General features: G+C 36.5%; 1 protein-coding gene across 1 annotated transcript; it reads left to right on the top strand.

The window, feature by feature from the left end:
* The first annotated feature begins 3,529 nt into the window (after positions 1-3,529).
* On the top strand, positions 3,530-10,961 carry LOC107465479 (uncharacterized). The gene is made up of 4 exons (XM_016084457.2): positions 3,530-3,959; positions 4,185-4,376; positions 9,474-10,066; positions 10,875-10,961. Exons 1-4 carry the CDS (start codon positions 3,530-3,532, stop codon positions 10,959-10,961), a joined length of 1,302 nt encoding a protein of 433 aa, XP_015939943.2.
* The last annotated feature ends 2,792 nt before the right edge of the window (positions 10,962-13,753 follow it).

Genomic DNA, 13,753 nt, shown 5'->3' on the forward strand with positions numbered 1-13,753 from the left:
GAGAAAAAAATACCAAAATGAAACTAAACATAGAAAACTAAGATCAAACAAAGGAATGCATGCAAGAACACTTTGAATGTCAAGATGAACATCAAGAACAAATTTTTGAAAATTTTTAAGAAAAGAAAGACATGCAAGACACCAAACTTAGAAATTTTCGTACTAGAGACACTAACAATTTGAGAATGCACATGAGAAACAACAAAAGATACACAACAAGAGAATCTAAAGATCAGACAAAGAAAATCATCAAGAACAACTTGAAGATCAATGAAGAACATAATGCATGAATTTTCGAAAAATGCTATGAGTATTAAAAACATGCAATTGACACCAAACTTAGAATGTGACACTAGACTCAAACAAGAAACATGAAATTTTTTGTTTTTATGATTTTATACATTTTTTTAATTGATGGGAATCAACTAGCTCCTGTGATGATAAAAGCATCATCTGAAACTCTAGAATTCATTCTTAAAAATTCTGAAGAAAAAAAATAAAAATAAAAATACCTAATCTAAGGAACAAGATGAACCGTCAGTTGTCCAAACTCGAACAATCCCCAGCAACGGCGCCAAAAACTTGGTGCATGAAATTGGGATCACACTTTTCACAACTCCGCACAACTAAATAGCAAGTGCACTGGATCGTCCAAGTAATACCTTACGTGAGTAAGGGTCGATCCCACGGAGATTGTTGGCTTGAAGCAAGCTTTGGTCATCTTGTAAATCTCAGTCAGACAGATTCAAATGGTTATTGGATTTTGATAATTAAAAGACAAATAAAACATAAAATAGGATAGAGATACTTATGTAATTCATTGGTAGGAATTTCAGATAAGCATGTGGAGATGCTTTGCTCCTTTTGAATCTCTGCTTTCCTACTGCCTTCATCCAGTCATACGTACTCCTTTCCATGGCAAGCTATATGTTGGGGGATCACCGTTGTCAATGGCTACCATCCATCCTCTCAGTGAAAATGGTCCGACTACGGGTAACGTAGGGCTAATCATCTGTCGGTTCTCGATTGTGTCAGAGTAAGATCCAATGATCCTTTTGCGTACTGTCACTGTGCCCAGCACTCGCGAGTTTGAAGCTTGTCATAGTCATCCCATCCCAGATCCTACTCGGAATACCACAGACAATGTTTAGACTTTTCGGATCTCAAGGATGCTGCCAATTGATTCTAGCTTATACCATGAAGACTCTGATCTCACGGAATGGAAGGCTCTGTTGTCAAGAGAGGCAACCATGCATCGTGGATCAGGAGGCCAAGAGATATGCATTCAAGCTTGTTTTCAGGTAGAACGGAAATGGTTGTCAGGCACGCGTTCATAAGTGAGAATGATGATAAGTGTCACTTGATCATCACATTCATCATGTTGAAGTGCGAATGAATATCTTAGAACAGGAATAAGCTTAAATTGAATAGAAAACAGTAGTAATTGCATTAATTCATGAGGAATAGCAGAGCTCCACACCTTAATCTATGAGGTGTAGAAACTCCACCGTTGAAAATACATAAGTGATAATGGTGTTCATTGGTTTTGGCCCCAGAGGGGGAACCAGAATAACCAAGATGTCTAATACAATGAGAAGAAGTAATATTTATACTAAAACTAGTAACTAGGGTTTACAAAAAATGAGTAACTAAGGTAGATAGTGCAGAAATCTACTTTCGGGGCCCACTTGGTGTGTGCTTGGGCTGAGCATTGAAGCTTTCACGTGTATAGGCTTTTCTTGGAGTTAAACACCAACTCTGGTGCCAGTTTAGGCGTTTAACTCCAGCTTTTATGCCAGTTTTGGCATTTAACACCAAAAAAGGGGTCTCTAACCGGCGTTTTGACGCCAATTTGGGCCATTAAATCTCAGGTAAAGTATGAATTATTATACATTGCTGGAAAGCCCAAGATGTCTACTTTTCAACGCAATTAAGTGCGCACGAATTAGACTTCTGTAACTCCAGAAAATCCACTTCGAGTGCAGGGTGGTCAGAATCCAATAGCATCTTCAGTCCTTTTTCAGCCTCTGAATCAGATTTTTGCTCAGGTCCCTCAATTTCAGCCAGAAAATACCTGAAATCATAGAAAAACACACAAACTCATAGTAAAGTCCAAAAATGTGATTTTTGCATAAAAACTTATAATTATATACTAAAAACTAACTAAATCATACTAAAAACTACCTAAAAATAATGCCAAAAAGCGTATAAATTATCCGCTCATCAATACACTTGAGAGAAAAGTCTAGTGTTATTTCAGATTTTTTAGGTATGTCTGTGTCTTGTATCTTGTACCTGTGAGGTATCCCTTTCTTAGTTGGGTTAGCACTAAGATTGAAGAGTTATGTATTAGCATAGCCAATGTCAAGTTAGGTTAGAACTTGAATGTGAAAGGATTGTGTCAATCCTGTGGAATTGGTGTATGTAATAGTTATAACTATAATGGAAATTCCTCCATTGTTGTGGAGGAGACTGGACGTAGGCTGCATAGCACATGGCAACTAAACCAGGATACATGCTGGTGTTAGCTTCTCTCTTCTCTGCTATGTTATGTTTTCTGATATTCATAAGATAAAAATAAATTGTCTCATAAATTTTCTGCTGCTGAGTTCAAACAGAATTAGAATTGAAAGTTTACTTTAAAGGGCCATTTCAGTAACTTAAAAGAAAGGCATATATTCAACCCCCTTTCTCTAATCCTATTATAACCTTCAATTGGTATCAGGAGCTAAGATCTCAAGAATCAAGTTTAACTGCTTGGAGCAAAGATCCAATGGCAAACAACTTGGGCACAACCACAGTTGCCTACACCCTCACTGAAGGCCAGTCAAACAACCGGCCACCTTTCTTCAACGGGAAGAACTATGCCTATTGGAAAGAGAGGATGAGAATCTTCATTCAATCCATTGACTACAACATATGGAAGATTGTTGTGAGCGATCCCAAGATCCCAACAAAAACAAGTGCTGATGGAGTGGTAACTCCAAAAGAAGAAGCTGAATGGAATAAAGACGATAAGAAGAAGATAGAGCTGAATGCTAAAGCCATCAACCTTCTTCACTGTGCTATCAGCTTTGAAGAGTACCGAAAGGTGTCTAGATGCAAGACAGCCAAAGAAATCTGGGAAAAACTCCAGGTTACACACGAAGGCACTAAACAGGTCAAAGAAACAAGGATTGATATGCTGCAAAAAGAGTACAAGATGTTTAACATGAAGGATGGAGAAAACATTGATGAAGTGTTTGAGAGATTCTCAATCATAATCAACAACCTTGATGCTATGGGTACAAACTACACAAAATAAACCCTAGTGAGAAAACTCCTTAGAAGCCTCACTAAAGAATGGGAAACCACTGCCACTGTCCTAACCGAGAGCAACAACCTAACCCTATAACCTATGATGAGCTGAGAGGAAAACTCCTTGCCTATAAAACCACACACACAAACCTGGACTCAAAGTGAGTCTAGTGAGTCTAGTGATGGTATTTTAGATGATGAGCTTATGTTTTTTGTTAGGAGATTTAGAAGGATGATGAAGAATAAGAGCAAGTACAAGGGTTCAAGCTCAAAGGAACACAAGATAGACTTGAGCAAAGTGACGTGTCATCATTGCAAGGAGGCTGGATATTTCAAGCTAAACTATCCAAAGCTCAAGAAGGAGGACAAAGGAAAGAAAGAAAGGAAAAGAGTGCTCATGGCAGCTTGGGAGGATCTTGAGAACGACTCCAATGAAGAAGAACATTTTAAAGGTGAAGATAAAGACTGCTTCATAGCTGGACACAATAATCTTGATGAGGTAAATTACTATGATTTGACCATAGATGATTTACATGCTATTATTGATGATCTCACTCTAAACACATCAAAATTGCTAGATAAATACAATAAGTGCAGATCTGAAAAAGATGTGTTGAAAGTTGAAAATGAATTTTTAAAAGAAAAATTGAAGGAAACTGAATGTGTTTTGGACATTATTGAAGAAAACAGATTTCTAAAATCCGAACTTGAAAAATTAAAAGGAAAGCACATTGTGGATCCTTCCCAAGAGCTAATTGCTGAAAATGAAAGATTAAATGATATGATTAAAAGGATGAATGGTGACTTAGCAAAATTTGCTCAAAGTTCTAGTAACCTTGACAAATTACTTGCAAGTCAAAGACCATTGTTTAAAAAATCTGGTTTAGGTTATATAACCAAAGAAAGTGCAGTTTTTAATGACTCCTCTATAAAATTTGTGGCTTCTTCATCAAATACTAAATCCCCATCAAACCAATCTGGTATTGGATATGTTCCTACACTTGAGAAGAAAATTGATGAAATTCACACAAGTGAAACTGAGCATTCACCAAGAGCCGAACCTACTTCAAACAGGCCAGGTTTGGGATTCAACTTGAAAAATGAGGTAGCTTTCAAGAAACCACTTTTTTACAACAAAACCTCATTTTTGAAAAATCCAAAAGTTTTCAAAAATTCTAGTGAAAATGTATTTGCAAAGAGGAATAATTATAACAAAAATCAGTTTGTCAAAAGAAATGCACCTCCTCAAAAAACCAGAAAATTTCAATCCTTTAATCATTTCCAGTATGGTAGCTCATCTCAATTTTAGCAACAAGCATCAGAAAATCATTGTTTTAATTACAAAAAATTTGGTCATTCATATTCACAATGCTTCATTGAAAAAAGAATGATTGGAAACAAAATTTACAATGTTGTGTGTGATTTCAATGCACTTGGGCCGGGCAACCAAGATGGATTAACTTCAAAGGATCCAAATTAATTTGGATACCTAAGGTTACTTAAAGCTTTTCATGCAGATTTGCCTAGCATCTAAGAACAAAAAGGATATGTGGTACTTGGATAGTGAATGCTCAAGGCACATGATTGGAAGGTCAACTTACTTCATCAAACTAAACAAGTATGATGGAGGCTTTGTGACCTTTGGAGATGATGGTAAAGGTAAAATTATTGCTGTTGGAAAAGTAGGTAATGAACAATCTACTTTCATTGATGATGTATTTTTGGTATGTAGGCTGAAGCACACTCTTTTAAGTATAAGTCAGCTATGTGATTTAGGATATTTAGTGACTTTCAAAAGACTTAAATGCTGTGTTGTAAATGAAAAGACTAATGAAGTACTTTTTGTCGCCAAGCATTTTAATAATGTGTATGGACTTACCCTTGATGAACTAAAGGATCAAAATGTAGCTTGCTTTCACTCTAAAGAATCTGAAAAGTGGCTATGGCACAAGAGATTGGGCCATGCAAGTATGTTTCAAATAAACAAACTTGTAAAGAAAGGGTTAGTAAGAGGTCTTCTTTTGATAAGGTTTGACAAAGACATCACTTGTGATGCTTGCCAAATGGGAAAACAAATAAAAATGTCATTTAAACCAAAGGAAGACATCTCTATTAAAAGGCCACTTGAATTGCTACATGTAAGAACCCGCGTTTTCACGTAAAACCATTTTAAAAAAAATAATTTTAGTGCCCAAAATAGATTCAAAATTTAGAAGTTTAAATTGAAAATACAACTTGGTTTTAGTGAATTTTTCTGAGTTGGGAAATATATTTCTTTCGAAAAAATTTTTGTAAAAATGCGTACTGACGCTTAAGCTGGTAGTACTGGCTCTAGACTGTCCAATACTGCGTATGTTGGAAAATAATATTTTGAAAATTGATTTATTGTTTTGAAAGTATAAAAATAATTTGGAATTGAAAACCGGACACCAATCTTAAAGGTTTTGGCCCAAAGTGGGCCAAACGGACCAAAAACGCTAACGGGTTGGATCGGGCCCAAACTGGGCCTAAGGCCCAACATATATAAACTCATTTAATGAGCTTTGAACTCATTTTTCAACCCTAAGAGAGAGAGGGCCGCGGATTTTTGAGAGGAGAGAAGGAGAGGGATGACACTATTCATCCTCCACTTCCAGGAGCCATAATTTGAGCTACGGAGCTCCGATTGACGAGCCGTTTGCGGCCACTCGAAGCTATTGACAAGATCTTCCTTTCTATATAAAGAAATCTAGTAATATTTCACGTCTCTATTCCCAGTTTCGTGCCCTAGATTTCTGCATTTTTGAGGTTGTGGTTTTGAGTAGATTTTGTGGTTTTGCTTGTTTAGGTGATCTCTAGTAGTGGGTAATTGATGAATTTTATCCCTACTCTTGTTGTATAAGGTAAGAAACCTCTTTATCCTTGTGGTTTGGTATAGTATGAGCTTTAGTTGATGTATGGTTATGTTGTATGTATGAAGCTTGTTTTTGGAGTTAGTGGTGGCTTTTGGTTTGGCTTTGATGGTTTGGAGCTCGGTGGAAGCTTGATTGGAATCAAGTTTGGTGTTTGAGCATATTAGAAATCGACCAATGTATGGTTTCGATTTTCTTTATGTAATTTGTAATGTTTCTGGACACCTAGGCTAGTTGACCCTAAGATAGGATTGGATATAGTTGGTGTATAAATAATTATATGTGGTTTGATGTTAATGTTAGATGTATTTAACGTTGGTGATTGAGGATAGTGAAATGTGAATTAGGTTGGATTTGTAATTGTTGAATAGTTTAGAAGGTTGTGTGATTGAGCAAATAGTTGAAGTAGTGTTTGGTATGAATGTTGGTCTGTTTTGGTATGGTTGATATGTGATTGAATTGGTTTTGTATCGAGATTTGGTTAAAAGTTGAGTTTTTTAGATTTGGGTAAAAATGGATTTTTTGTAAACTTTGTCTGATAATAACTTTTGTCTTGTTTTTCAAAATTTATTGAATTTGATTTAGAATTAAATATCTTTGAAAACCCTTCAATTTGATATAAAGTTTGTAAAATTTGGATTTTTGTAGAGGAAGTTATGATCATTCAAAGATTGGTGTTGAAATATGAAATTCTGCAGAGTTGAAGAATTTCAGGATTTCTTATATGTGTGCACGCACAGCTTCGTGCAGACGCACAACCCTGCGGAAATGTTATTATGTGCGGAAGGACGTACTGCTTGCAGCGTTAGCACAGCTTGTGCGTGTTCACATCAATGAAGAATTACGACCTGTGCGCCCGCACAAGTCAGGAAGGGTCGTCTGTTGGGGGCGCTCGCACACTTTGAAATTCTTCCTAGGCGTGTGCACGCACATGCCCTGTTTCATAAGTCTAAGCTTTGTTTTCAACTATTTCACCTTCCCAACAAGGTTGTAAGCTTCTATAACACCATTTTAAGGCTTTTGGGCTTAGATTTGGGTATGGGAATAAGGGAAATAAGCTAAGGGTTTTAGTTGATGATTATTTTGAGAAGTTAGCAAACGGAGGTCTAGGTTTCTGGTGTATTGAGGATGAGTTTGGTTGAGTGAGAAGGAAGAGTAGTGAACTGGATGATGGTCGACAATGAATTGAGAAACTGATGAACTGACGAGTTCGGAATGGGATTGCTGAAGATGAGCGTGAGAAATATGAATGTTTAAGGGTGTTGATGGGAGAGATGATGGTTATAATGAGTTAAGGACTCTTATAATTCAAATGAGGATTTTAATGAATGTTGAGAGTGCGCCAGGCACTATATCCTCAGAGTGATAGTGTGCCAGGCGCTATATCCTTGGACCGATTTGTGATGAGCTATATGTGTTGTTGTTTTTCTTCTCTGCCACAAGAGTGTGCCAGGAACTATATCCGCAGATTGAGCATGCAAGTGGGCCAGACACTATATCCTTGGAACGATAGTGTGACAGGTACTATATCCTCGGAACAAGAGCGGGCCAGGCGCTATATCCTTAGAAATGGCAGAAAGGCGACATCTGAAAAAATGTGTCGGGTTGGCATTTATAGACCGACAAGTGATATCACGAGCCAATAGGATAGACATTCATCATGTGCATCTTCTATATGCTTTCTTGCTTTGTTTACTTGAGTTTTGCCTAATTGTATAACATGCTTACTTGCTTCTTGAAATACTTGCTGTAAATGAATACTATCTGTATTTTACTTGCCTGCATTAATTGTGATTGTCTAATGCTAGGAGGTTAGGTAGGCGGTGGCGATGAGATCGCACGGAGGTTAGGTTGGCGGAGTCTGTGGGATACAGCGGGGTGATTAGTATTTATTAGAATTCCCTTATGTTTAGAAAACCCTTTTTATTGTTTAAGGTTTACGTTATTTATATTTTATTTTAAGCTTGAATATCGGTTTGGTGTGAAGTTCTAGGATTGCCTTCAGCGTCTCGGAGCCTTACATCTTACATCATTGGGCACTGTTACCTTACTGAGAACCTCCAGTTCTCATTCCATACTTTGTTGTTATTTTTCAAATGAAGGACGTAATCTACTTCAGTGAGATTGCGGATATGGTGACAGAGCGGAGTATAGTTCCTCCTTAGTTTATTTTTGTTTTACTTTGTTATAGTTACTCTCACATCTTTTGTATAATTATCTTTATGGCCTTAGAGGCTTATTTGAGAGAATAGTTGTATAAGCTATTTTTAACTCCAAAACTCTGTATGTCTGTATATACTAGTCGACTTAAACTCCGCAAGCTGCGGCTAGTCCCTTATGATTATTATACTATTATATCTATATATATTCCATTCTTTCGCATCTATATCTGGTATCTTATGCGTTAGCTTCGTGTGAACGTTTCGCGCTTTTGTAATCCTATTTTTGAACTTAATCCTTCATCAGGCTTCTAGAATATATTAGTTCCTTATACATATAAATATGTATAAGCCTTAGGACTGTCGTAACCTCTGATTAACCTTTGCTTTATGGCTAGAGGTAAGGCTTAGGGTAATTGGGGTGTTACACTACACATTGATTTATTTGGTCCAACAAGAACTCAAAGCCTAGGTGGTAAACATTATGGTTTAGTAATTGTGGATGACTATTCTAGGTTTGGTTGGGTCTTATTTCTTGCACATAAAAATGAAGCCTTTTTGGCTTTTGAAATCTTTTGCAAGAAAATTCAAAATGAAAAGGATTTAAAGATCTCTTTTATAAGAAGTGATCATGGAACCGAATTTGAAAACCATTTATTTGAATCCTTTTGTGAGAAATTTAGAATATCTCACAACTTCTCTTGTCCAAGGACACCACAACAAAATGGAGTTGCGGAAAGAAGAAATAGAAGTATTCAAGAAATGACAAGAGCTATGCTTTGTGAGAACAATGTTCCAAAATTCCTTTGGGCTGAAGCGGTTAACACGGCTTGCCACATTTTGAATAGAACCATCATAAGAAAATTTTTTAAGAAAACCCCTTATGAACTTTGTAAAGGCTACCCACCAAACTTAGACTACTTGCATACCTTTGGATGTAAATGTTTTGTTCTAAATAATAAAGACAATTTGGAAAAATTTGATCCAAAGGCATATAAGTGTTTATTTGTAGGATATTCCACAACTAGTAAAGCATATAGGGTTTATCATCAAGATGCTAGGATTATTGAGGAGTCCATACATGTTACATTTTGTGATACTAACTTGGTGCAAAGTATTTTGGAAGGCTGTGATGCAGGAAATCAAACTCAAAAGGACAATGAGACTGCACAAAATCATGAAAATGAAAATTCTAGACAAGCTGAACCAGAAACTACAGCTGCTAAAAATTCAAGAGACAATCCTATTTTGTCTCATGGATCTGAAGGAGATCCTGAAACCATCAGTACCCAGAATTCTTTGGTGACTGAAACTGCCTCCAAGTCCATCAGACCTCATGAATGGAGATTCTTGAAAAATTATCCTGAAGAATTTGTTATTGGGGACGTCTCTCATGGGGTGAAAACTCGGTCTTCAACTAGAAAGGCAAATGAAGGATCAGACATTGTCCTTCTTTCACAAATGGAGCCTCAAAACGTTAAGGAAGCCCTTAGTGACCCTTCTTGGGTAAAAGCAATGGAAGATGAGCTTCTTGAGTTTGAGAAGAACCAAGTGTGGACATTGGTTCCAAGGCCGAATGGAAAGAAAGTGACCATCACCAAGTGGATTTTTCGGAACAAGCTAAGAGAGGATGGTAGCATTGCAAGAATCAAAGCAAGGCTAATGGCACAAGGATATGATCAAGAAGAACGAATAGACTATGATGAATTCTTGGCCCCTGTTGCTCGAATGGAGGCCATAAGACTTCTCTTAGCTTATGCTGCATTTTGTGGTTTTAAATTATATCAAATGGATGTGAAATGTGCATTTTTGAATGGTGTGATAGATAGAGAAGTGTATGTGGAGCAGCCGCCTGGTTTTGAAAATAAAGAGCATTCTAACTATGTTTTCAAATTATCAAAAGCTCTCTATAGTTTAAGACAAGCTCCTAGAGCTTGGTATGAGAAGCTTAGCTCTTTTCTTTTGAAAAATAGTTTTCAAAGAGGCACCACAGACACAACTCTATTTATCAAGAATTCTAATGATTCTTTCATTCTAGTCCAAATATATGTTGATGATATTATTTTTGGATCAGCCAATGAATCCCTTTGTTCTGAATTTGGAAAACTCATGACAAGTGAATTTGACATGAGTATGATGGGTAAACTTAATTTTTTCCTTGGGCTACAAATTAAACAAACTGAAAATGGTATTTTCATTCATCAAGAGAAGTATGCCAAGGAACTAGTTAAGAAATTTGGTATGAAAAATGCCAAACCCATGAGAACTCCCATGCACCCTAGTTCAAAATTAGATAAGGGAGAAATTGAGAAAGATATAGATGAGACTAGGTATAGAGAAATGATTGTCTCTCTTATGTACTTAACTTCCTCTAGACCCGATATTGTGCAAAGTTTTGGATTGTGTTCAAGGTTCCGATCCAAACCAAAAGAGTCACATCTTTCTGCAGTTAAAAGGATCATTAGATATGTTCATGGCACATCCAATTTTAGTCTTTGGTATCCTAAGATTGATGATTTTTTTGCAGTTGGTTATTGTGATGCAGATTTTTCCAGTGATAGAGTGGATAGGAGGAGTACTTCAGGCATATGCTATTTTCTTGGGAAATCTTTAAATTTCTGGTCTAGTAAGAAATAGTCTACAGTGGCATTATCTACTGCTGAGGCTGAGTACATTGCTGCCTCCTCATGCTGTTCTCAGCTTATTTGGTTAAAAACACAGCTCGCTGATTATAAGTTAAATGCTAAAAATATTCCATTGTGTGACAATATGAGTGCCATTAATATTTCTAAAAATCTAGTTTTGTACTCTAGGACTAAACATATTGAACTGAAATTTCACTCAATAAGAGAACATGTTCAAAAGGGGGATATTAGCATTCAATTTGTTAAATTAGAGGAGCAATTAGCTAATATTTTTACCAAACCACTAGCTTAAGACAGATTTTGTATGCTTATGACTAGTCTAGGAATTTTAAGCTATGATTCATTGTTTGAGCTTTGTTGATGTGTTTGTTAAGTTTTTGGTCTCACGGGTTCAGATGAGACAATTCTGGGCAGAAGAAGAACCATCACTCTGAACTTTATCTTCTGGGCTCTGAACCTTCTTGGAATAGGGTTCTGAAATTTTTTTTTCAAGATCACTCTTAACTTGCTGCAATTGCAAACCTATTCATGAATCGTGCATGTTTTTTCTTTTACATTTCTCATTATCATCATTTCAATTTCTGAAAAAAACTGTAACTTCTGTTTTAATTGTGCTAATATCTTGTTTGAGAATTTTATGTTGCAGGTCAAAGAGACATTTGTTGGATAAAAAATCAGAGATCTGGATTTTGTAGTGCAAAAATGGACTTAGACCATGCTTGAATCTTATTACACACGTGGTTTCTTTTGTTTTTGAAACCTTCAAGAGATATGAAACTCTTTTTGGTCCTAATGAGTTTTTACCAAGAATTGGCCTTTGCACATTGTGAGTTTTGTTATATCACTATGGTGTTACTGGTTGAAATATGATCTTTATTTGTCTTCCAAATTTTTTTATTTCAAGACGCAACATTTAGTTCTTAGATGTCTCTAACACACTCTTTTGCAGGTTCTATTTTTGTTTTATTTTTCTCACCTTGATTTAAAAAAATGAGAAAAATGCATATATGAGGCTTGATAAGACATAAGACTTACTGAGATTATTGGATATTAGTTTTGATTAGTCTTATGTTTGTTAATTGACTTGTGTTTATGAACTGAAACCTGTTTGACTTGTTCGTGAACTGAACTATTGGATGACTTGTTTGTGAACTGAACTTGGATGACTTTAAGTCATTTGAACTTTATGTTGTGCTGGTGAATTGTTGCTTACTTGCTACCATATTTTGCAATATGTGCTTGTATGGATTATTATACTTTTGTGCAACCATAGAATTCTAGATAAGCATGTATATACATTGGATTATTGTGTTTGCATTATTGGTTGTGTCCTCAGATTAAGCAATTAGCATACATTAAGGGGGAGCAACTCGTATAAAAGAAAGGGGGAGCACATCAAGTTAATATGGTATCATCAAAGGGAAGTCTCTGAACCTTTTGTTGCAAGATTTTAGTTCATTTCAAGTTGCAGATTTGAACCTTACATTAACTTTTCCACCCTTGATGACAAAAAAGGGAGTAGTTGTATATATGAATTGATTTTAGTAGCATATGAATTTTGCAAATTTTGCTGCTGCATTTTGCTAATTTTGCTGCTGTTGTGAACTATGGCTGCTTTAAATGATTTGTTGCTATTTTGCCATTATTATTCATTGATGCTCTGTTCTGTTTAATTTTTTAGCAGTCTTGAACTGGACATTTGTTAAAATTGCTATTATGATCTGTTCAGTATTATGCTGGTTTTTAATTGCTGTTTGTGTACAATCCCTTAGTCAAGAAGAATTGAGTGTTGTACTTCATAGTGTCCTCTATAAGAATAATGTAAATAGGAAGGAAGAGATGAGCCCAAATCTAAGGGGAGCAACTCTTGAAAAGAAGAGGGGGAGCAACACGAAAACAAGTGACATCACTCAAAGGGAAGTTCCTTAACTTTATTCAAATTCAATTCCTTTTGATTTATGTTAGAATTATGTTTGTCATCAAGGGAGAGATTGTTGAGTTAAGAAAATAACTAACTTAATTGATGATGACAAACATTATTTTATTGGGTGATTAATTAGATTTGAATGTGTTTGGTTAAGTGTTGCAGGTCATAAATCAAAGAATCAGCAGCCCAATTGGAAGGAAACAAAAACAAGTTTATTGGTGAATATATAACCAACAAAGCCCAAAGTCACTAAGCAAAGAAACTATTCATACCCTGGGTCGAGTTGTCCGACCCGAGATGTTCTACCGACAAAGCGACCGACCTCCTTAGGTCAGGACAACCCGACCTCTTCTCAAAGAGCTCGGCCAAACTACCAGGAAAGCCGAATAAAGGGCCCAAACAAAGGAACACGACCCAAAATCCAAAGGCAGCCCAAGCCTACAGAGAGAAGGGTGGTTCCCTTGAAGATGCGAGGACCCCAGTCAAAGATAAGATAAGATAAGATAAGATAAAGATAACTAACTTATCTCATCTAAAGAGGTCACTTTACACCATTATAAATACACTGGAGCACCCAGGTATAACTCATACTCTGATTCTACTCAATACCTGCTTAATACCCTTACTAACTTAATCATCGGAGTCCCTTGCAGGTACCCCCCACCCTCCGGGGACGAGGATCAGCACCACCATCAAGTCAAATAGGTCAGACACAACAGCTCCGACCAAAACAGAAGATCTCATCCGAGATCGACCTACAGTTTCAGGTAACTCTCGGAACATTGGCGTCGTTACCGGGGAACCTGGAAGTCATCCCATCACCATGGCGGACGA

The sequence above is a fragment of the Arachis duranensis genome, chromosome 9 (genome assembly GCF_000817695.3).
Source record: "Arachis duranensis cultivar V14167 chromosome 9, aradu.V14167.gnm2.J7QH, whole genome shotgun sequence".
Taxonomy (NCBI): Eukaryota; Viridiplantae; Streptophyta; class Magnoliopsida; order Fabales; family Fabaceae; genus Arachis; species Arachis duranensis.